The sequence below is a fragment of the Podarcis vaucheri genome, assembly GCF_965113315.1.
Source record: "Podarcis vaucheri genome assembly, chromosome: 4".
In the NCBI taxonomy this organism is placed as follows: Eukaryota; Metazoa; Chordata; class Lepidosauria; order Squamata; family Lacertidae; genus Podarcis; species Podarcis vaucheri.
The window spans coordinates 11,515,882-11,530,951 of NC_138762.1; the positions used below are offsets into that span (position 1 = coordinate 11,515,882).

Consider the following 15,070-nt stretch of genomic DNA (forward strand, 5'->3'; position numbering starts at 1 on the left):
ACAGCACCACCCACGTCCCAGCAACAGCTGTTAGCTACAATGACTAGGTTTGTTTGTTTGTTGCACCAACCTTTCCTCCAAGGAACTCAAGGTAGTGGACACAGTTCTTCCCCTCCTCAATTAATCCCCACAAAGACCTTGCAGAGTAGGTTAGGCTGAGTGGCAGGGAGCGTCCCCAAGTGAGCTTTGTGGCTGTTACGGAAAAAATATGGGTGCGGGGCTACTCTGCCACCCAGCTCGTCGGACTAAGTCCGCGGGTCCCTGCGGAAGAAAATGAGCTCAGCCGGACACAGGAGCAACTGCAGAAGATCCAAGTTTATTGCGCAACAGGTTCAAGGCGAGATTGAACAGCGAGAAAGGGGTGACATGAACTTTTGAAATTTCCCTCCATGTCCCAGAATACAGTGCAAAATACATCCCAGTTACATCACGAATACATTAAGAAGAGGTTAGGTTACACAGATTACATCACGAATACATTAGGAAGAGGTTGGGTTACACCGGATTAACATATGGAGGAGGGAGGGGGGAATATGCAGAGCTGGAGATATGCACAGATAAGCACATCCTGAGAAGACAATGGTCCATGTATGCATGGTCTGTCACCTGGCATTGCCCGGAGGAAGGGCTTGGCAGAGCGATTTGACCCGATTAGGGTCTTGACACCTTGCTTGAGGGATTATGGAGGACAGGGGAGGTGTCATGGGGTCCTAGAGAAATTGAGCAAATTGGCACGTTGATTTTCTATGAATTTTATAGATTTCAGTCCCTTTGACATTGACAATTGGAAATAAATAGATATATTGTAGCGAAGAAGGAGGTGAAGAAGACATGCCCCCCCTTTCCGTATCAGTGGCCCAGGGTGGGGGTTGAACCCTGGTCTCCCAGGTCCTAGCCTGACACTCTAACCACTATGGCGCACTAGCTTGGCCTCCATTGATGGAGGCCGTTGTTGTGGTTGGCATCCGTCTGCCTCGAAAGACAATGGAGTGTTCCTCCAGGGGTGAAGTCACACCACTCCGTTCGCAGTAGCAAAGCACCTCTCTAGGGCGCAAGCCTGGGCAGCGTGGCTGGAGCTCCTGGGTTCCCCAGACGACAAGACCTTTTGGCCTCACAGATGTGGTCCAAAGGAAAGCAGAGCAAGGCGTTTGGCACCAGCTTGGCTGTAGGAGTTGCCAGAAGGAGGCACACACAAGCCGCCGTCCAGCTGCCTTAGGGACACCTCTCCAGATTTGTGTGGGGTTTCCTCCTTAGCCTTTTCTTCTGAAGATATCCCATAAGGCAATGGAGGTTTAGGATCAGAGTTTTCCTTCTGCTAGGTGGGCTCCCTTCCCAGGTGGACGAGCCCCATCTGCCCCTCACTCCCCTCTACAGATGTGCAGAAACCACCCTTTTGACCACAGAGCCCACTATTGGTTTCGTCTGCTCAATCCACCAGAGCCTGTCTTTGTACAGGTCAGTGTTGGTGCTGACCTTCAAAGCCCTAAATGGCCTCGGTCCTGTATACCTGTAGGAATGTCCCCACCCCCATTGTTCTGCCCAGACACTGAGGTCCAGCTCCGAGGGCCTTCTGGCGTGTCCCTTCCTGCAAGAAGTGAGGTTACAGGAAACCAGGCAGAGGGCCTTCTCGGTAGTGGCGCCCGCCCTGTGGAAGGCCCTCCCTTCAGATGTGAAGGAAATAAGCAGCTATCTTATCTTTAAAAGACATCTGAAGGCAGCCCTGTTTAGGGAAGTTTTTAATATTTAATGCTGTATTGTTTTTAACATTCGATTGGGAGCTGCCCAGAGTGGCTGGGGAAACTCAGCCAGATGGGCGGGTATAAATAAATTATTATTATTATTATTATTATTATTATTATTATTACAGTGGTACCTTGGGTTAAGTACTGAATTCGTTCCGGAGGTCCGTTGTTAACCTGAAACTGTTCTTAACCTGAAGCACCACTTTAGCTAATGGGGCCTCCTGCTGCCGCTGTGCCACTGCCGTGCAATTTCTGTTCTCATCCTGAAGCAAAGTTCTTAACCCGAGGCATTATTTCTGGGTTAGCGGAATCTGTAACCTGAAGCGTATGTAACCGGAAGTGTATGTAACCCAAGGTACCACTGTATTATTATTATTATTATTATTATTATTATTATTATTATTACTACTACTACACAGGAGAAGTTCGTAACTCACTGAGGGTTTGACACCTTCACCTTTTAGAGCCAGAATTATGGGAGCTGGAGTCTGAAAACATCTGTAGGGCCACACATTTCAGGCCCGCCTACGTATACTGATGAATCTAAGATGCTCACCATCCTCTCTAAATTGAATGCTTTTAAGGGGGGTGGGAACAACCCCAAAACTAACACCACTGAATAAAATTAAGGGAGTTACATGGTGCAATTGATTTTTCTCCCCTTTACAATTAGGTAAGCATCAGTGCTATTTTTCTAGAAAAAGAGGTGCCAGAAGTCACCATGAACTTCTCCCTTCTTCTCTTATAATAGCAATGGTGCCGGAACTGAATTCTGGTGAGTTCCGCCTGAAAAAAATCCCTGGTAAGCATATATATAAGTGTCAGGGAACTGACATCGGAGCTAGAGGCGGAGGGAAGGCTCTCAAATGATGCTGGAGAAGGGCCCAGCAAGGAGAGAGGAAGCTCCGCAGATGGGGAAGCAAATCAGCGCAACACCAGGGATATAGAGGGGCTGATGGGGGAATCGGCGAGAGGGCTCCAGGACTCTTCACCGGACACCAGCGGGGAGAGCACGGGTCCTCCGCTACCCACGCCCACCCTGCGCAGAAGACTTCCGTGCAGAGAGAGTAGGAGGAGACTGGGTGTCAAACAACTTTTATGTTGGAAAAGATTTAAGAAACGCCCACTGACGGATTCTGCTAGCGACTGAGGCAGCCACGAAGTGAAGGGCTGCCCAGACTGAAAGGTTTAGCAAGGCAACAAAGCCTGGAGAGGCGGCAACTTACGCACGAGCAACCCATACACATTACAATAAGGTCTACTGGACATCTGAATGTTTTTTTTAAATACATATTTATACATATGTGCGCACACACAAACAGGTTTCAGCCTAACTTCTAAATACTACAAACAGAACAGTGTGTAAATTAATGAAAGAAAATGAGGCGCTATTCAGAATTAGTCTTTTTATTGACAGTGAGCTCATCGGCTCAAAATTCACTTACGTACAAAACAGTAAAATAAAGTTTACCTTTACGGAAGTGAATTGCAAGTATTAGTCATCAGAGACAATGCAATCAGTAGGACGTGAGCCGATTTCAAAACATCCTCTTTGAATCATATAGGGCCATAGACATGTTTGGCATTTAGTTTACTTTGTAAGATTTATAAGCCACTCAATCATCAAACCCTCTAAGCGGGTTACATAAAATATTAAATATGCATTAAAATAATTTAAGCTTCCCTCCCACTCTATATACCCTATCAATTCAGGTATCAGGAATTGAAATCGTCATGTATTTTCTGTATCACAGAGCTCGTTGCACCAGAAAGTCCTATGGAAGAACGTACAGCAAGACATGTCCGCTTCGTGAATTTGGACTCTGGGAGACAGTGCCAGCATAACCTGTGGAATTAATTGGAAAGTAATTCTGAATGCTTTCTCATCAGAATGCCTTATCACTGTATTGGACTACTGCAATGCGCTCTACGTGAGGCTACCTTTGAAGGTGACCCGGAAACCACAACTACCCCAGAATGTGGCAGCTAGACTGGTGACTGGGTGTAGCTGCTATTACACCGGTCCTGAAAGACCTACGTTGGCTCCCAGTACATTTCCGAGCACAATTCAAAGTGTTGGTGCTGACCTTGAAAGCCCTAAACGGCCTCAGTCCAGTAGAGTAGACCTGAAGGAGCGACTCCACCCCCATTGTTCAGCCCGGACACTGAGGTCCAGCTCCGAGGGCCTTCTGGTGGTTCCCTCCCTGCAAGAACTGAGGTTAAAGGGAACCAGGCAGAGGGCCTTCTCGGTAGTTGTGCCCTGTGGAACGCCCTCCCACCAGATGTCAGGGAAATAAACAACTACCTGACTTTTAGAAGACATCTGAAGGCAGCCCTGTTTAGGGAAGCTTTTAATGTTTGATCTTTTATTGTGTTTTTAACATCCTGTTGGGAGCTGCCCAGAGTGGTATAAATGGGCAGTGTATAAAGAAGAAATAATAATAATAATAATAGTAATAGTAATAGTAATAATAATAATAATAATAATAATAATAATAATATTCAATCTCCTTTTATAAAACAGCAAATCTAAACACAATGCTCTTTCTATACCCTTTGAACAATTTCCCTTGGAACTAACTGCACTTGGACTAATTGCAATAGCACTTGGAACTAATTAGGGTTGCCATATGCCTGGGAAAACCCCGGACATGTCCTCTTTTGTGGGGGCCAATATGCCCCTTCAGGCGGATTTTTACATTTTAAAGGAAATGTCTGGGTCAGCAGGGGTGGGGTTCAGAGTCGGGCTGCTCTGCATGCTGCAGCCGCTGCCATCCTGAGCTGGGGAAATAGGTATGCTGGCACAGTTTGACTGTCCTCTTTTTTGCTCTTCAAAATATGGCAACCCTAAACTGGGCATTAAGACATTTTTGCACCTAGAAGCCCCAAGTGGAATCATATATCCATCTAATCCATCTAATTCCTGCAATGCAAGAATCTCAGCTAATGCCTCCATGAGAGGTGGCCACCCAAACTCTGCTTAAAAACCTCCAAGGAAGATAAAGGTAAAGGGACCCCTGAACATTAGGTCCAGTCATGGCTGACTCTGGGGTTGCGGCGCTCATCTTGCTTTATTGGCCAAGGGAGCCGGCGTACAGCTTCCGGGTCATTTGGCCAGCATGACTAATCCGCTTCTGGCGAACCAGAGCAGCACACGGAAACACCGTTTACCTTCCCACCGGAGTGGTACCTATTTATCTACTTGCACTTTGACGTGCTTTCGAACTGCTAGGTTGGCAGGAGCAGGGACCAAGCAACGGGAGCTCACCCCGTCGCGGGGATTCGAACCGCCGACCTTCTGATCGGCAAGTCCTAGGCTCTGTGGTTTAACCTACAGCGCCACCCGCGTCCCTCCAAGGAAGATAGGTTCACCTAAACAAAAATGTTTTAAGTGGGCACCAGAAAGGGTACCGCAAATATGCCTTCCTGGTGTCAGTAGGCTGGGAATTTCCATTTGAGCAACAAAGGACACCTTACCTTTGCTCTTTGCACCATGCATTTCTCATCAGCTGAGATGAATTTCGCCCTGGTTAATCTGCCCCATAATTTCATTGTACTTGGAGGTGACGGCGTCGGCTCTCCTTGTCAGCTGCGCGAGGACACGATACAAGCTGGACACGTGGTAATAGAAATAGCCTTCAGGGTTCTGCCTCTCTTTCTCTTCCTGTTCTTTCAGACGGCTGGCGACATCAGGGTTCTGGTTACTGAGCGGCATCAAGCCACCTTCCACCACCAGCTTGATGGATTTCAGCAGCGTGTAATAATCATACAGATCTTTGCCGCCCGAGTCAGCCTCAGGCGTGTTGTCCTGCCATTCCAAGGGGACACCCTGGAGAACGCTGGGGAACATCACCGTTTGCTCCATCTTGCGGACCGCAGAGAAGTAATCTTCCATGGTTGCGAGAGGAGAGACTTATTTGAGCCTAAAGCCTCGGGGGATCTCAGGACCGTTAGATGTGAGCGTTCCTTGCTTCCAGTTGGTGTGGCAATTTATGAGCAAGCCTGGGTGGAAACCAGCCGTGGAACGTGTGATCAGGAAGAGGTCCATTGGACAACACCCCTCTGTCCTCAGCCAATCACATTTCTTCTCCTCCTCTGGCATCTCATCAGTTGTCTCATATGTGGTTAGCAATGTGACTTTATTTACAGGTTGGAATGAACCCAAATTAGAAGTGGACTGATTGACCCCAGTTGAAGCCAAGACTTGCTGATCAATAACTGACAAGTCATGATGTGCAGAGTGGAAAACGCCAAGCCAAATCAAGCAATGTTTATTCCCAGAGTTTCAGAATCATTGGAGGACAAAAAAAACAGGCTTGCAATAACTACAAAGAGAGCCATTGCTACTCCTGAAGGCAGAGTGTGCTGGGCCCGGGGGTAACCCGTGAAACGCGGTCCAGGACCAGCCCAGAATCCGAAGGTTCTGCTAGGAGTCAGTCTGACAGGGCCAAGGCAGGATACCAGGCAAGGACAGGTATAGGATCTCAGGCAGGATCTGGCATACAGCAATGTTGCTCCCGCAACCTGGGGCCAGGTCCGACAGCCTTTTATCTCTGTCGGGGTAGCGGCCGGTCCTGATCCCCCAGCGACTCACCTCCCTGTTTCGCCCAAAGGTGAGCACTCCTCCTGCGAGTACTCAGGTCTCTCCTTCTCTCAGACCTTAGTCTCTGCAGCTCGGGAGACATCGGTGGGTTACTAGACCCAGGGGCCGCCTCAGCCTCCCCTGACCCAACCAGTAGTGGAACAGCTGTAAGTGATGGCCCAGCTGAAGGCAACAAGGTCATCCCCACATCTGGAGCCAGGGAAGGCTCAGGCCCCTGACTCGGCCCAGCTGGTGTTTGTTGCAGGGGAACCTGTGCAGACTGGGACTCTTCAGGATCAGGCCCCAGACTTGGTTCAGATGCCGCCTGAGGCAAAGGATCCGGTGCGAAATGAGACTCCTCTGGTTCCGAGTCTGAGTCCCAGGCCATCACACAGAGAAGTCTTGGGTGCTCTTAATGCAGGCATCACCAAACCCGGCCCGCCAGATGTTTTGGGAGTCCAACTCCCACCATCCCTAGCTAACAGGACCAGTGGTCAGGGATGATGGGAACTGTAGTCCCAAAACATCTGGAGGGCCGAGTTTGGGGGTGCCTGGCTTAACCCATGCTTGATCTTTCACCAAATCATAGAACCTTAGAGTTGGAAGGGACCCCAGGGGGTCATCTAGTCCAGCCCCTGCAATGCTGGAATCTCAGCTAAAGCATCCACGACAAATGGCCATCCAACTTCTGCTTAAAAACCTCCAAGGAAGGGCAGTCCACCACCTCTCATGAAATAGCTTCTCTGTTCCACTGCTGAACAGCTCTTACTGTCAGAAAGTTTTTCCAAATGCTTAGTCAGAATCTCCTTTCTTGCAGCTTGAAACCATTGCTTCTGTCACAGTCCGGTTCATGGGCAATCGAAGTCCCGGCAGGGAACGTCAGGACCGGGGGCAAGATGGCGGGGTGGGAGCAGGAATGGGGGTTCAGAAGCCAGGAGTCCAGAAGCCAAGAATCCGAGGGTCAGAGAGCTGGGAGTCAAGAAGTCAGGGGTCCGAGGGTCAGGAAGCAAGGAGTCAAGAAGTCAGGGGTCCAAGGATCAAGAAGCAAGGAGTCAAGAAGTTAAGGGTCTGAGGAGCAAGAAGCCGAGGTTCAAGGATCAGGAAGCAAGACGCCAAACGCAGCAAGGCAGGGGACGTGTTGCTGTGGCAAAGAGCAGAAGGGAAATGCTGACCTTATATCGCTTCTCGGCTCTTGCCACCAGGTGCTGTGAGTTACTAAGTGGCCTCACCTGTGTGGCTGCGCCTTGCCTCTCCAGAACAAACTTAGGAAGGCCCCAGTCCTGCAAAGTCCTATTGGTCACAGGGCCTGCACGCACACCTGACAGGTTCGAATCCTACCCTCCAGAGTGGGAGAAAACAAGCTTGCTCCCTCCTCCATGTGACAGCCCTTCAGATATTTGAAGATGGCTATCCTATCTCTGCAGATGGTGACAGCAGTCACGAAATTAAAAGACACCTGCTTCTTGGGAGAAAAGCAATGACAAACCTAGACAGCATCTTAAAAAGCAGAGACATCACCTTGCCAACAAAGGTCCGTATAGTTAAAGCTCTGGTTTTCCCAGTAGTGATGTATGGAAGTGAGTGCTGGACCGTAAAGAAGGCTGATCGCCGAAGAATGGATGCTTTTGAATTCTGGTGCTGGAGGAGACTCTTGAGAGTCCCATGGACTGCAAGAAGATCAAACCTATCCATTCTGAAGGAAATCAGCCCTGAGTGCTCACTGGAAGGACAGATCGTGAAGCTGAGGCTCCAATACTTTGGCCACTTCATGAGAAGAGAAAACTCCCTGGAAAAGACCCTGAGGTTGGGAAAGATGGAGGGCACAAGGAGAAGGGGACGACGGAGGACGAGATGGTTGGACAGTGTTCTCGAAGCTACCAGCATGAGTTTGACCAAACTGTGGGAGGAAGTGGAAGACAGGAGTGCCTGGCGTGCTCTGGTTCATGGGGTCACGAAGAGTCGGATACAACTAAACGACTAAACAACAACATCCTATCTCCTCTCAGTCTCCTCTTTTCCAGGCTAAACATACCCAGCTCTTTCAAGTGCTCCTTTAGAAGCAGTGCTATAGGATAGCCACCTCTGAATATCAGCACACCAGTTTCTACCTCCTCTCTTTCAAAAGACTGTGATTATTATTTTTTAAAGTTGTGGAATGGGAAGGAAGGGAATAGAGAACACCGTTGCATGCTAGCTTGAAAACATGCCCACATCGTTATGTGCAAAAGTGCACTGGGAGATAAAGGAACCCTGTTTATTTCAAATGATATGTGTGTGCACAACCTAAATCAGTGGTGAGAGGGCGATCTGGCTGCGAGATCTGTCACCACATTGATCGCCAGGGTTGATCCGGTTATGCCATAGTCAATTGGTATAGCCCATGAAGCAGGGAGCCTTCAGAAATTAGTGAGAGCATATTGGAGCATTGCACAGTACTTATTGTTCAAACAGGGGTGTTACAAGCTATTTCCATCTGTGAAATGTTGGAAGGGGCAGGGACAACGACATGGCTAAGGCAGCAATCCTTGAATCCGGGACATGAGCAGTGCTGAATTTACATATAAGCTAAACAAGCTATAGCTTAGGGCCCCACTCTCTTAGGGGCCCCAAAAAAATTTAAAGAAAAGAAACACTGGATGTACATTTCCAAAATATAAGATAAAAAACAAATAAATTATAGCTACATACAGCAACAGTGTTTTGTGTTGTGTAGGCTCCTACGATGTAAGTCATGGACCCTGCCTGCTAGCCTGCTCCCTCAAATATCACTGGTTTGCTCATTTCTATATATAGGGTGCCTACATTCTGCATGTGCAAATGGCTTTAGATACCTATTAGGTCCATAAATTACCATATGGCATATATTCAGCACAAAAAACAGTGACAATTTGTTGTTGACAAAGGACAGCTGGACATATAAAGGGCCCCATTACTTTCAGTAGCTTAGGACCTCATCAAACCTAAATCCAGCCCTGGACGTGAGTCCCGTACAGGGACAGACGCAACAAAAATCTTGGTTTGATGTTATGGGAAGGTGTACTAGCATTTCTGGAAGACACACAGCTCTGTGGTATCACATGTGTTTTCCATGCAGGAGGTCCCAGGATTTATGCCCAGTACAGTGGTACCTCGGGTTACAGACGCTTCAGGTTACAGACTCTGCTAACCCAGAAATAGTACCTGGGGTTAAGAACTTTGCTTCAGGATGAGAACAGAAATCGTGCTCCAGCGGCGCAGCGGCAGTGGGAGGCCCCATTAGCTAAAGTGGTGCTTCGGGTTAAGAACAGTTTTAGGTTAAGAACAGACCTCCAGAACGAATTAAGTACTTAACCCGAGGTACCACAGTATCTCCAGGCAGGGCTGGGAAGAACTCCCTGTCTGAAATCCTGGAGAGCAGCTTGGCAAAATACCCTCTTGGGGGACCTTTCCTGACAGGCAAGGAACAGTCCTCCTGTGAGGGAGCCATTTTGATTTATGCCCCTAACATGAGGCTGCTCCATGGAAAATTAAAAGGGCTGCCTCTAACTTAGGGCTCATTCACTCTTTGCCTTGTCCTGGGATTTTTCTAGTCACGGGTCTGAAAGGTTTTTCTCCCTTCACTTAAGCAGGGAAAACCCATTTGATGCTTGTTCCAATTCAGCAGTAAACAGCAGATTTTCCCAGTAAAAACAGCAGCGGGGGGGGGGACCTCTCAGACCCATGACTAGAAACCACGTAGGGTTGCAATATTTCAAAAAGTACAAAACTGGACACAAAAGCTTTCTCTTTTTTTGGCAAAGTTGGCAAGCTGTTTTTGGGTTTTCTATTGGCCAAAGTTGTTGAGTTTTATTGGCAAATTCAAAAAAAATAAAATAAAAATAGTTTATGAGCTATTTTTAAGGAAATTTGCCAAAAAAAAACAAAAACCCACTTCCGATACAGGTTGCCCATACGCCTGGATTTTCCAGGACATCTTAAAGGATTTCTGAAAATTGTGCCCAGACACTGTTTTCAGTGGAAAGTGTGGATGTGCCCTTAAACACACAGCAACACACACACGAAAAGGCTGAATTGTGGGCAGGGCACTGATGCCCTTCATTTCCTCACAGGTGCCATGTGGTGGCACAGCGCTTGTCTCCAGTGAAAATGATTTCAGATAGCAAACATAATAGGCAAAGAATCTGGAGGAGAGCCATTACCTGTCAGGGTAGTTGACAACCACAGGACTAGATGAAACAGTGGTCTAGGCAGCTTCAAACGATGCAAAGTGCTTTATTAGTCTGAACTAAAAGCAATATTTAAACACCAGAAAGCAATGGAAACCCAAGGCATACATTTGCCATGGAGTTTATAGATATCAGTTTTGTCCATAAATACCATACAGATAGCCATTTTGTTTACAAATATAATATAGATAGCAATTACGTTCACAAATATCAGTGCTTGGCTTATTCAAGTAAAGTCCATGCTACACAACGTTGTGGGGTAGATGCTGCAGTCAAGGTCTCTAGATTGTCCATTGAGAGTCTCCTTTGTACAGCCTCAGACAGAGGACCCAAGTTGTACACATGTGCAGGTTCAGAAATGCAGGTAGTCCTGTAAAACGGAAAATGGAAAAGGTGTTAACAAGGTGGGTTGTGTCTTAATTTAAACCAAGAGTCCCTGTGACTCAGCCCTAGAACTTTACTGATAGCCAACATGGGGTTCTCCTGATTTTATTGGGGTACTACAACTCCCATATTCCCAGTCAACTTGGCCAATGGTCAGGAATGATGGGAGTTCTAGTCCGGCAACAGTGGAAAGGCACCACGTTAGCTTAGCTTTCCATTGAATAAATAGCCTGAATCCCAAAACTAAGGCCTGAAATATGAATGAAGTAATATAAGATTACCTTCACCACCGAAAGATGGACCTGCCAAGTCAGAAAATGGCATTCCATAGCCCAACCTGTGTTGACCTGGTGGCTACAACTTCCCTCATCCACAGCCAACAATGGCCACCAAATTAACCAGGAAGGAAGGAAGAGTTTGCAAGCCTATTTTTAAAAGCTCTTTGACTCTGTTAACAGGCAGTGCCGCAACAGGAGACTACAGTACGGTGGTGCAAAATCACCTTTTATCACATCCACTTCTATTGGCCGATGGTCGCCATGTGGAAAGTTTAAAAGCATGGATGCATACAAACATGGAAGGAAAGCAGAATTTTTGATTCTGGACACCAGCTGATAGAGCCTTCCACAAGCTGTGCCCGCCAGATCTTTTTGACCACGGTTCCCATAGTCATGTTGGCTGGGCTTAAGGGAGAACACTAGATGGGAGAAGGCCGAGTGAGCCAATAACTCACCTTTGGTGTCCTTGGCGTGTGTCTTACCAGCGGAAAGAGATTTCGTTCTGGTTGATCTGCCCCATGATTTCATTATATTTGGAAGTCACGGCGTTGGCCCTCCTCGTCAGCTGGGTGAGGACGCGGTGCAAGCCAGACACGTGGTAATGGAAGAGATCTTCCAGATCAACCTTCTCCTTGCTCTCCTCTTCCTTGAGGCCGGGATTCTGGAGGTCAAGAGGTGCTAAGCCACACTCTGCCCTGCCCTTGATGGCTTTTAGCAGAGTGTAATCTTCATACAGGTCTCTCTCGCTGGAGTCTCCGTTGCTCGAGCTGGTCTCAAATGTTTCAGCCTGGTCTTCCAAGGAGACTCCGAGGAGGAGGCTGGGAAACATCACCGTTTGCTCCATCTTGCGGACGGCAGAGACGTATCTTTCCATGGCTATGGGTCGAGAGGAATTCTCCGGATCTGAATTTGACTTCTTTTTCAGGGTCCCAATCTGCGCTGTGCAGGAAAGGTGAGCTGTGTTAGGTTTCAGCTTTGCTGGTGGCAATTTATATAGCAATCTTGGTCACTTTCAGAAAGCCTGAGTGGGAAAGTTCCATGCCAGTTCCAGACCCTCCTTTCCCAGGGAGCCAATCCCAGCTTCCCGTGAATTGCAATAATTTGGCACTGACTCCTCTGTGGCTTGCAATGTGATTTTATTTACAATCTGGATTCTTTCCCAAACTCTTTTGCCCATATCAGCGACTTGGCATAAAGTTGGGCGCTTGCGTGCTCAGGCTGTCTTTTTCCTCCCCCCCCCCTAATGAAAGAAAGAGAGACCTAAATTAAGCAAGACTGGTACTAAATTAAACAGCTTTTGGCAAGCCACACTGCTGGGGAACCACAGAAAGACTGCCTTGGTTGGCATTGCATAATTTGCACTCAGTTTGTGATAGCTGTTTCATGCCATCATCTTGCTGCAGGGCACATGAAGCAGAGATGTTGCAGACTGTCTTCAAACCACAGGGCCAGAAAAAGATGTTTGGCAAGCAACCTAAGTCTGGGAATCCACGTCCCGTCTGAACATCTATACAGGGTCAAGTGCTGGGCACTAGTCTTTAGCCCAGTCTCCTCTCTGTTTAGACTTCTAATTTCAGGGGCTTGGGCAGAGGTCTGTCTTGCCACCCGCAACATGAAGATGCCACATGGAAGTTATATTTACTGGGTAATCCCAGTTGTGATGTACAGAAGTGAGAGCTGGACCATAAAGAAGGCTGATCACCGAAGAATTGATGCTTTTGAATTGTGGTGCTGGGGGAGACTCTTGAGAGTCCCATGGACTGCAAGAAGATCAAACCTATCCATTCTGAAGGAAATCAGCCCTGAGTGCTCACTGGAAAGACAGATCGTGAAGCTGAGGCTCCAAGACTTTGGCCACCTCATGAGAAGAGAAGACTCCCTGGGAAAGACCCTGATGTTGGGAAATATGGAGGGCGCAAGGAGAAGGGGACGACAGAGGATGAGATGGTTGGACAGTGTTCTCGAAGCTACCATCATGAGTTTGTCCAAACTGTGGGAGGCAGTGCCTGGCGTGCTCTGGTCCATGGGGTCACGAAGAGTCGAACACGACTAAACGACTAAACAACAACAACATTTTTTTATTTGTACCCCGCCCATCTGGCTGGGTTTCTCCAGCCACTCTGGGCAGCTTCCAACAAAGATTAAAAATACATCAAAATGTCATACATTAAAAACTTCCCTGAACAGGGCTGCCTTAAGATGTCTTCTGAATGTCAGGTAGTTGTTTATCGCTTTGACATCTGATGGGAGGGCGTTCCACAGGGCGGGCACCACTACCGAGAAGTCCCTCTGCCTGGTTCCATGTAGCTTTGCTTCTCGCAATGAGGGAACCGCCAGAAGGCCCTCGGTGCTGGGCCTCAGCATCCGGGCAGAAGGATGGGGGTGGAGATGCTCCTTCAGGTCTACTGGGCCGAGGCCATTTAGGGCTTTAAAGGTCAGCACCAACAAACTGCTTAGGTATGTAGGAAGGTAACTTATAGAGAGTAATAGAATTGGTCCATCTAGCTCCCATGGCAAGTGCTCTTAAGCTGATCTGCAAGGGGTCTCAAGAGCAGGGTCATTGGGAGAGAGACCTTGGGTATAATATAGAGTGGTACCTTGGTTCTCAAACTTAATCTGCTCCAGAAGTCCGTTCCAAAACCAAAGCATTCTAAAACCAAGGTGTGCTTTCCCATAGAAAGTAATGCAAAACGGATTAATTGGTTCCAGACTTTTGAAAACAACCCCTAACACAGCAATTTAACATGAATTTTACTCTCTAACGAGACAATTGATCCATAAAATGAAAGCAATCGTCAATGTACTGCACTATAAAATAAATAAGTCAGTATTGTAGATGTTTAAAATTAAAATATTTTTTTTTCTTACCTGCACTGATGATAGTCATTGTTTGGATGGGGGGGGGTGTTATCCATTTTACGCAGTCACACAATCCAATCGGTAGCTGAACTGGGTTCCACACAATCACAAAAACAAATTAACCGAAAAAGCCTCAAAAACAAAAATGGAAAATAAATAGCAAAAACAAAAGTGTCAAACTTAATCCATTACGGAAGTCCGTTTGACTTCCGAAATGTTCAAAAACCGAGCCGTGGCTTCTGATTGGTGCAGGTGCCCCGGAAACAATAGCCGACAGCTGCATCGGACGTTCAGCTTCCAAAAAATGTTCAAAAACCGGAACACTTACATCTGGGGTTTTGGTGTTTGGGAACCAAAGCGTTTGAGAACCAAGGCGTTTGAGAACCAAGGTACCACTGTACAACTTACAGCATAGGAGAAGTTATGGAACTGGGATTTGAAATTCACAGTATGTTACATGTTGAAAGAAAACTATATGAAAATGATGCTGGTATTTAACTCTTAGTAAATTAGCAAAAAATGTATAAAACAGGGTCAAATATATGCTGGAAATGTAAGGAAAAAGAAGGCACCTTTTATCATAAGTGGTGGAATGTAAGGCAGTAAAAATGGGGGGGGGGATGATATATAATGAATTGGGAATTTTTTTAAAAAAAAACCACCAAGAAGCCTTTCTTTTAGGAATTCTAGGTGCCAAAGTCCCAATGGAGCAGAAAAGGCTATTTATGTATGTGACCATAGCTGGTCAGATATTAATGGTCCAGAGATAGAAATAAGACAAAGTCCCAGCCAGAGAAGAATGGCAGATTAATTTGATAGACTCTGCTGAAATGGCAAAATTGATCGGAAGAATCAGAAATCAGGAAGACCAAAATTTTAATAAGGATTGGGGGAAATTTATAATTTATCTTAAAAACCTTTATAAAAGGCTAAAAAATCATTAGTAGGCTTGGAATAACACTGGTAGTTTAATGTTGAACTTTGGATATAACGGAGATGAAAAAGAATTAGTAAGGTAAA

The 15,070-nt window shown here is 46.9% G+C and overlaps 1 protein-coding gene across 1 annotated transcript; it reads right to left on the reverse strand.

Annotated features, from left to right (window-relative positions):
• Positions 1 to 4,977: 4,977 nt before the first annotated feature.
• Positions 4,978 to 12,167, reverse strand: LOC309531602 (uncharacterized protein). Its single transcript, XM_082221191.1, has 3 exons — positions 11,674 to 12,167; positions 10,781 to 10,899; positions 4,978 to 5,654 (listed from the first exon to the last, which is right to left on the reverse strand). Exons 1-3 carry the CDS (start codon positions 12,063 to 12,065, stop codon positions 5,248 to 5,250), a joined length of 918 nt encoding a protein of 305 aa, XP_082077317.1. The 5' UTR covers positions 12,066 to 12,167; the 3' UTR covers positions 4,978 to 5,247.
• Positions 12,168 to 15,070: the final 2,903 nt, after the last annotated feature.

What these genes read in the sequence shown, in the direction of transcription:
- LOC309531602 (XM_082221191.1), bottom strand. Translation starts at nt 12,065, where the DNA reads ATGGAAAGATACGTCTCTGCCGTCCGCAAGATGGAGCAAACGGTGATG. An exon ending in AACGAAATCTCTTTCCGCTG is followed by an intron (nt 10,900 to 11,673) that starts GTAAGACACACG and finishes TCCGTTTTACAG; the next exon opens with GACTACCTGCATTTCTGAAC. An exon ending in TGCAGCATCTACCCCACAAC is followed by an intron (nt 5,655 to 10,780) that starts GTTGTGTAGCAT and finishes GGCTCAAATAAG; the next exon opens with TCTCTCCTCTCGCAACCATG.